The sequence below is a fragment of the Chrysochloris asiatica genome, unplaced genomic scaffold, assembly GCF_000296735.1.
Source record: "Chrysochloris asiatica unplaced genomic scaffold, ChrAsi1.0 scaffold00439, whole genome shotgun sequence".
NCBI classification, from domain to species: Eukaryota; Metazoa; Chordata; class Mammalia; order Afrosoricida; family Chrysochloridae; genus Chrysochloris; species Chrysochloris asiatica.
Window position 1 is genome coordinate 678,800 of NW_006408957.1, and position 9,275 is coordinate 688,074.

A 9,275-nucleotide genomic window follows, 5' to 3' on the forward strand; every position below is an offset into this window, starting at 1 on the left:
GGGCCATAGAGACCTCTCCTCCTGGGGGAACGTAGAGCTCGCTCCTGGCAGCGCAATGACAAGGCCTCCAGGCCTTCGTTGGAGGGAGTGCACGTGGCCCGTACCCGGTCCAGGCAGCAGGCTGTCCAGGACACCGCCCTCCCTGATGGCCTCCTTCACCATGAGCCAGTCCTGGGTTAGTGTCCGGGCGGCCAGCAGGCCCGTCTGTGCAGCAGGGGCCTCGTCCAGGACCTGAAGCTGGGGGATGAGTCTCCGCACCTCTGTCCGGTAGTTGTAGCCCCGGGGTGCCTGTGGGGATGGGAGGCAGACCTGGGTCCTGGCTCCACCCTACCTGGAGGGACAGTGGTGCCCCTTCCGGTGGACCCTACCCAGAACCTGCAGCAGGTGGTTTCAGTGAGCAGTGGCCAGCCTGGCCTGGGGAATGGGCGCTATGAGTTCCAGCCAAAAGGGGCTGCATGTTTCCTGGCTGGGGGCGTGTCATACACAGTGTGTGTGCTATGGTTCTGGACTAGTGTGCACAGGCATGTGTACAAAATTCTGTGGAGATGGTCAGCAGAGATGTGGGGCCCTTTGTGGTAGGGGAACACCTGGGGTGTGTGTGTGCACATGGGGCCTGTGTGTTTGGCCGGGTGTGTGCGTTCACCTGGGGCCCGTGGGCTGGCTGGGCTAGGAGGCACAATGGTACTGCCAGGACAGAAGAGAAAGGGCTCACAGGGAAACAAGCCACAGGTGGGCTGTTTCCTGGGGAGACTCCTGCCTCCTGGCAGGACCTTGGGCTGGACAGGGTCCTCAGACTGTGGGAGGGCGGAGGGGCTAGAGCCATGGATGCCTGCGTCCCACACACCTTGTTGGAGAGGCCAGGGCCAGGCCGCAAGCACACCAGGTTACCCTCCAGGGTGAGTGTGGACAGCCGGGGGCACAGCTGCAGGTAGCGCACCTGCCCCAGGTCCTCCACGCTGTTGCCCTCCAGGTCCAGCACTTCCAGCTGCTCGAGCAGGCACAGTGGGCTCAGGTCCGAGATGTTGTTGTAGGCGACATAGAGTTCCTGGGGCAGCCCGGGGAGGGACGAGGGAGTTAGCCAGGGCCTGGCTGGCTCCCGTCCCCCAGCCTAGGAGAAGCACACCCACCTTCAGGGCCGGGAAGGAGCCGATGCCGTCTAGATCAGACAAGCCACAGCGAGCCAGCCAGAGCACCTGCAGGTGGCCTAGGGATGTGCCCAGGTCTCTATAGAAGGCGGGAGTAGGTGTCGGTGCAGTCTGGGAGCACTGGGGAGGCACCAAGCCATGTCTCACCCTAGTCACTGCCCACACCTGTGTCCAGGTGCAGGACCAGACCTGTGACTATGGCTGTGGAGGCCCCAGACCTGCCGTTCCCTCCTTGCTGCTGCTTCCGGGTTTGGCATGGGCAGAACTCTAGACCCAGAAGTGGTCGAATGCTCTCCACCCTCTCTGAGGCCTGGTAGGCCTGGACCTAGCCTTGGGGAGCTGCCCTTGTGCTGCTCACTTGAGTGCGGGTGGGAGCGTAGACTTCTACCACAGTGGAGTTTCTCAGAGAGCTAAACCTGTCCTCCATTCATTCTCCCTCTCTGTGGACTCTTCCTTGCCAGCATCTCCCCCTCTGCCCATCAGGACCCTTGCCCACTGGGTGTCTCACATCTCCTGACTTGGGCTTAAGCCCACTGTTGTACGTCCTTCCAGTCAACCCATCAATGACGCTCATTTCTGGGATATTTTTGTATGTTTCTCTTTCTCCTTCATGTTCTCTGTTCTCAGATGTCGGTCCTCTGACACTGACAAACATTCTGACCCTGTCTCTCTTAGTTCCATCTTCTTGCCTTTCCTTTGACTTTCTCAGGGATTTCCATATATTCCTAACTTTCCACCTTCTTTTGATGCTTTCTCCATCGTTCAATAATTTGCCCAGAGAATCCTTCAATAAAGAAAGCCGAGGCTTGAATTTTTTTCTTCAGTTCCCCCAGCTTGAGAAATGCTGAGCGTGTTCTTCCCTTTCGGTTTTCTAACTCCAGGTCTTTGCGCATTTTGTTATAATATTGGACTTTGTCTTCTTGAGCTGGTCTTTGAAATTTTCTGTTCAGCTCTTGTACTGCCCCATTTCTTCCATTTACTTCAGCATCTCTACGCTGGAGAGCAAGTTTTAGAGTCTCTTCTGACATACGTTTTGATCTTTTCTTTCTTTCTTGTCTTCTTAATGACTTTTTGCTCTCTTCATGTATGATGTTCTTGATGTCATCCCACAACTCTTCTGGTCTTCCGTCTTTAGTGTCTAGTATATCAAATCTGTTCTTCAGATGATCTCCAAATTCAGGAGAGATATATTCAAGGTCATATGTTGGCTTTTGTGGACTTGTTTTCATTTTCTGCAACTTCAGTCTGAATTTGTATATGAGCAACTGATGGTCTGTTCCACAATCTGCCTCTGGCCTTGTTTTGGCTGATGATATGGAGCTTTTCCACCATCTCTTTCCACAGATGTAGTCAATTTTATTTCTCTGTATTCCGTCTCTTATGTTATTTAAAGAAGTTATTTGAAATGAACAAATCATTGATTTTCTAGCATTCTATCATGTGATCTCCAGCATCATTTCTATCACTAAAGCCATATTTTCCAAGTACTGATCCTTCCTCTTTGTTTCCAACCTTTGCATTCCAATCACCAGTAATGATCAATACATCTTGATTGCATGTTTGGTCAATTAGTTGGTAGAGTTCTTCATTTTCATCCTCCTGGCTTTAGTGGTCGGTGTGTAAATTTGAATAATAGTGATATTAACTGGTCTTCTCTGTAGCCACATGGATATTATCCTATCACAGACAGCGTTGTACCTCATGACTGACCTTGATATGTTCTTTTTGATGATGAATGTGGGATCATTCCTCTTCAATTTGTCATTCCTGGCATAGTAAACCATGTGATTGTGTGATTCAAAATGGCCAATACCAGTCCATTTCAGCTCACTAATGCCTAGGATATCGATGTTTATGTGTTCCATTTCATTTTTGACAATTTCTGATTTTCCTAGATTCACACATCATACATTCCATGTTCCGATCATTAAAGGATGTTTAAGCTGTTTCTCTTCATTTTGAGTTGTGCGCCATCAGCAAATGAAGGGATTTACTCCATTCACGTCATCACGGTCAACTCTACTTTGCAGAGGCAGCTCTTCCCCAGTTGCATTTTGAGTGCCTTCCAACCTGAGGGGCTCACTTTCCGGCACTATATCTGACAGTGTTTCTCTGCTGTTCATAAGGTTTTCAGTGACTAAATAGTCAGAAGTAGTTTGTCACTCCTTCTTTCTAGTCTGTCTTTATCTGGAAATACACAGAATCACTGTTACCAAAAAGAAATGGTTGATGTTCAACTATTTCAAGAGGTAGCATGTGATCAAGAGCCAATGATACTGAAGGAAGAAGTCCAGGGTGCATTGAAGGAATTAGCAAAGAACACGGTACCGGGAATTGGTGGAATACAAATCGAAATCTTTCAAGAAAGTGAGGTGGCACTGGAGACACTCACTCATCTATGCCAAGAATTTTGGAAGACAAATATCTGGTCAACTGATTGGAAGAGACCCGTATTTGTGCCCATTCCAAAGAGAGGTGACCCAGTGGAATGTGAAAATCATCAGACAATATCTTTGCTATCCCATGCGAGTAGTTTTACTCAAGGTAGTATAAAAACGGCTGTAACCATACATTGACAGAGAACTTTCTGAGGTTCAAGTCAGATTCAGAAGAGGATGTGGAATAAGGGATATCCCTGCTGATGTCCGATGGATCTTGGCTGAAAGCAGAGAATATCAGGTTTTTTGAAAACCATTTTTATCATTCCTGTCTCCAAATGTCCTCCTGGGTCTCTATAGAATTGTGTCCCATTTTGTCTTCATGTCTTTCATGGTGTTATTATTGTATTCTATTTGTTCAGAGTTTGCATTCATTCTTCCGCTGGCTCTGAACCAAGTCACATGATTATGCTTAGCTGTATGGGAGGCTGGGAAATCTCCTGTTTATTTTGGATGGTCACATGTCCAGCATGAATAAAACTGGGGGATGTAGTACCAAAGGATAAGCCACAAAGTGGCCATTCACACCCACCAGCTGCTCCTCAGAAATCCGATATAGGGTCACTGTGAGTTGGAATTGACCCGACAGCACTTAACAACAACATACTAAAGAAAAATAAACGAATAGATTTTGTTGCATTTTAGATTAAAGAGGAAGTCAACAGGAAAATTATAGAACACTTAGAACAAATGACAAAAATCAAAGCATATAAACATTGATGGAATCCTTTTAAAGTGCCACAGAGATCTTTAAATCTATATATTAAAAAAGAGAAGGATTAGAATAACCAAGCTAAGTATTTAGTCCAAGAAGATGGAGAAAGGAAAACAAATAACAAAGGTATAAGGAAGAAGGACATAAGGAAGGACAAAAAATAACAGAGAAGATTCACAGAGCTGTTATCAATTGAATGTGTCCCCCAGATATGTGTTGACTTGGCTGGGCCACAATTCTCAGTGGTATGTGATTATCCACCATTACGTGGTGATGGGATCACCCCATGTGTTATAAATCCTCACTTCTGCATGTTAATGAAGCCAGATGCAATCTACAAGATGAGGTTGTATTCTGAGTCGATCTCTCTTGTGATGTGAAAGAGACAAAGCAAACAAGCAGAGCTCACGGGGCTTCAGCATCACTGAGAAAGAAGAGCAGAGAGTGCAGCCCGTCGTTTGGATGCAGGGTTCCTGTGCTGGGAAACTCCTAGACCCAGTGACGTAAGGTTGCTGATAACGACCTTCCCCCAGAGCTGCCCAAGAGTCAGTGTCCTGGATGTAGACTTTGATGAGAGAGTAAATGTTGTTTAAAGTCATCCACTTATGGTTCTCTAGAGAACTAATACAAGAGCCCAAAGCCAATTCTTTAACAAGATTAATAGTCTCCTAGCACACTAGTCATAGATGAAAGGAGAGACAATGAAAATCAATGTGCAGACTTTAAACAGAAATAATCATGGATACAGCAGAGATATAAAAATTATAAAAGATTGTTATAAGCAAGCTATCCAGCAGCAAATTTGAGAACTTAAGACAAAGCTATCAACACAAGAAACATAAATTGATTAGAGTAATAACCCCTAGATAAAGTGTAATCAAAGACCCTCTCCTCTCCACCTCTCAAACCCCAAAATATGTACCTGTTTTACAAGTGAGTTTTAATGATCATTAAATTGATATTTTCTATTTCCTGCAGTAATTTCCTATAAGATACAATAAGTTTCAGAAATTAAAAGAAGGATATTTAAAAAACAAAAACTTTAAAGAGAGACACCTTAATACTTGATCTTTGATTTCAGTATCAGTTAAGGACGGTACTAGGATATTAAAAGACTATTTCACTAATTAAAACAGATGTGAAAACTGCTAAGTAAATATTATTTTAAAGCTACATTGATTTTAAAGTAATGCATCATGATCAAGTAATGTTTACTGCAGGAATGCAAGAATGAATTACCGTCATAAAACTATCAGAGGGGGAGTTGACAAAATTAATAGAGTCAAGGAAAAATATCCTCTTACAGTCATAGTAATAGATGCAAATCTATTATTGGTGAAGAATCTTAGACACATACCCATTAAGATCAGGAACCAAACAAGGAAGCCTGATTCTATCACTGCTACTATTTAACATGATGCTGGAGATCCTGGCCAATGCTATAAGACAAGAAAAATCAATGAGACGTGTAAGGGTTGGAAGAGAAAAGAAAACATTGTCATCATTTGCTGATAATGGGATTATCAACATAGGAAACTGAAACAAATTATTTGAACAAATCGACAGTTCAGCAATATTGATATGTACAATAAATCAATTTATAGAAATCAACAGGGTTTCTCTCTATTTACAGCAATCATTTGGAAAATGCAACAGTAACAAGAGCTCATTCATGACTGAACATACTGTATGATTGGGAATTAATTCCATTCTGGTGTCAGGGGCCCATGTGCTTTAGAGGAGGCTGGTATACTACCCCATCCCAAGTGGCAGTGAGGTAGGGAGCATCCTGGATAGTCTAAGCCCATCATAATCCATCCCCTTGCCAATGACTGGTATAGGAGGGTGTAGACAAGATTAAATTCTAGCCCAGGAAACATGAGGGGAAGAATCCTTGTTCTAATGGACACAGGTGGGCACATTCCCTGCCCCAACTGTCCAGTCTGAGGGTGCACTGTGTGGGGGTGAGCATTAGAACAGACATTTACATAATGTGCAGAAGAACCTGGACCTTTGGTTACAAGACTTTACTGCTGAACTAACCTTTCCTGAAAGAAGAAATTCTGAGCTTCTTGTCAGGAAGATGTGTTCCCTGTGATTACAAATAGATTTGTGTCCCTCATAGGCATTGAAGGAATAAATAATTTCCCATTCTTTAGGCCATTTTGATATGGGTTTCTTTTCCTTGAAACTAAAAGCACTGTAATTGATATATAAAGTCTACACAGGAAAATTTGAACTCTTATGATATACAGAAAACCATTCTTCTTGGATGCATACACCCTAACAGGTAAACCCAAAGTAGTATGTAACTATTTTATAATATCAATAAAAATTTCCATGAAGACTTTGTGTGTATGTGTGTGTGTATGTGTAACTCAGGAAACAGATGGTAAGAGTCAAAAGCAAGAATCGATATATGTTCATGAATACCTGGGCTGATTTGGAAAATGGAATGTAAAGATGAAGATATTAGACTTCCAGCAAGATGGCGGACTAGGTCACTGTAGTGCACAGACCCTCTATAACAAAGATACGAGAGAGAAAATAAAACAGACACAGATGAAAATTATAGCACCCTGAACTTCAAAAGAAAGGTTAGAGAGGTGGATGGAGTGCTTGCTGAGATGAGAGGCTGAGCAGGGATGATGAGACTGGTAAGTGGCTGGCTAACCCCAGCTCGACCATCTTGTGAGCTGCTTTGGGCAGCTTTGGCAGTGGAGGGAGACCTGGCAAAGCAAATTTGAGAGGGTGTAAGAAAGGTGCCATTTCTTCCTTTTCCCCTGGTGACCAGAGATGTGGCGAGCTCACACCCTCATCCACTTCTAGTACAGGGGCTGTTCTCTGGAAGTTCAGAGCCATGTGGTTGAAAGTCACATCAGCGTGAAGTGGGGGCCTCCTGTGCTGCATTGGTGCCTGGATTCAGGTGGACTTGGCTCCACACCTACAAAACCTTCAAAGCCACCAGAGCAGCAATGAACCAGTCACTCTGCTCTCAGCACCCCCATGGTCACAAAAGACACTGAAACTAGTGCCATCAAGGGTCCCCAAGAACTACTGGATTGAGAGTGTGGAACATGACAACACCAAGGCCAATAGGAAGTCCATCTAGGGCCAGGAACTCCGCTGTCACATTCCTTCCATAACCAGTCACTTTGTGAACTCTTTGAATTGCAGGGGCCCATCAGAGATTTCTCCCCTCTAGGTCCAACAACTGCACTGTTTGTTTTTACAAATACAACAACTCCACAATGCCCCAGAGGCAACAGACAATTTCAGCTCACATGAAGAAACAAGAGCGAACGGCTCAAACAAATGACCAAGATGCAGAGCCGGAAAATGATTTTGAGAAATAAAAGGTATTGGGACTAACTGAAAAATAATTCAAATGAATGATAATTAGGTACCTTCAAAGGATATATAAAAAGATCAAGGAAAGCAAGGAGAACACAATAAAAACTTTAGAAGAATTCAGGAAAACACAACAAGAACAAACAGATAAAATAAATGCAAATTTTCAAACAGTACAAAACCTGTGATTAGAAATCCAGAAGATTAATATTAAGATCTCAGAAATGGACAATACATTGAAAGGGCAAAGGAGTAGGTAGATGTGAAGCTATGGAAGCCCAGATTAGTAAACTTGAAGAGAAATCTCTCAACACTAGTATGCTAGAAGAACAATCAGAAAAAAGAATGAAAAAAATCGGAAGAAAGTCTAAGAGTTATGTGGGACACCATGAAGAGGAACAACTTATGGATGATAGGAATTCCAGAACTGAAAGAGACAAAGAGTTGTTGGAAGAAAACTTCCCTAACATCACAAAAGAAGATACACTTATAAGAAGCTAAAGAACAGGAAAGATTCCCAAAAGAAAATTACCAAGACATACCAAATTTAACAAAATCAAAGCCAAGGAAAGAAGCTTGAGAGCAGCTTTGTTGTTGTTGTTGTTAAGTGCCATCGAGTCGGGTCCGACCCATAGCGACCCTGTACAGGGTTTCCGAGGGTGTAAATCTTTACGGGAGTAGAAAGCCTTATCTTTCTCCCGCGGAGCAACTGGTAGTTTCGAACCGCTGACCTTCAGGTTCGCAGCCCGATTCAGCTTAGGAAAACCTAAAAGTTACCTACAAAGGAGGACCAATGAGGCTAAGGTCTGATTTCTCAGCAGAAACCATGCAGGCAAGAAGGCAATGGCATGACGTATACAAAACTCTGAAAAAATTACCAACCAAGAATCAGATACCCAGTGTGGGGAAAGGTAGAATTCCCAATGAATAGTTTTCATCTTGTCTCAGTGGGTCTGGTGAAAGGAGATGGGGAGAAGATTCTTATGATACAATAGCGAGTAATTGTTATCACAACTAATTGTGACTGTCACAACTGTAAAGGTAAAAGTTTTGTAACAAAAAGAGGGGAGTAGTTAATCTTATAGTACAGGAACAGAGGACCCTAGGCCCATCAAGGTAGAAGAGCATAAGTGAAATGTGGGATCTTATCCAGAGAAGCAGCGACACCAGAGATGGAGGCAGAGATGGAGACATGGAGAGAGGGAGCAGCTGAGGATTTTAGACTCATGGAAAGAGAAAGGCTGTGTGCTGGCAGCCAGGTGCTGGTGGTCAAGAGGCAGGCTTGCAGAATGTGTCCTTTGGTTGTTTAAATGATTGTATATTCCTGAGTGTTTTTGTGTACATCCCCCCACAACAAAATAAAAACCAAAAAACCTGAGGGAATATGTTGAATGCTGATGCGCGCAGGAGATTGTAATCATTGCAATGAAACGATGCGTGTGAAACCAACGTTCTCCCATGTCAATTACCACTCAATTCACAATAAAAACTTAAAAAAAAAAAATCATATACCCAGCAAAGCTGTCCCCAAATTTGTTGTTGTTGTTAAGTGCCGTCGAGTCAGTTCCGACCCATAGTGACCCTGTACAGGGTTTCCGAGGGTGTAAATCTTTACAGGAGCAGAAA

The 9,275-nt window shown here is 43.8% G+C and overlaps 1 protein-coding gene across 1 annotated transcript in view; it reads right to left on the bottom strand.

Moving 5' to 3' along the window:
• LRRC56 (leucine rich repeat containing 56) overlaps positions 1–9,275 on the bottom strand; it is a 42,844-nt gene that overhangs the window by 11,765 nt on the left and 21,804 nt on the right. Inside the window, exons 4-6 of the mRNA XM_006877009.1 lie at positions 1,128–1,224; positions 845–1,045; positions 94–288 (exon numbers count right to left, since the gene is read on the bottom strand). Coding sequence (XP_006877071.1) covers positions 94–288; positions 845–1,045; positions 1,128–1,224 — 493 coding nt within the window. The remainder of the gene's footprint in view (positions 1–93; positions 289–844; positions 1,046–1,127; positions 1,225–9,275) is intronic.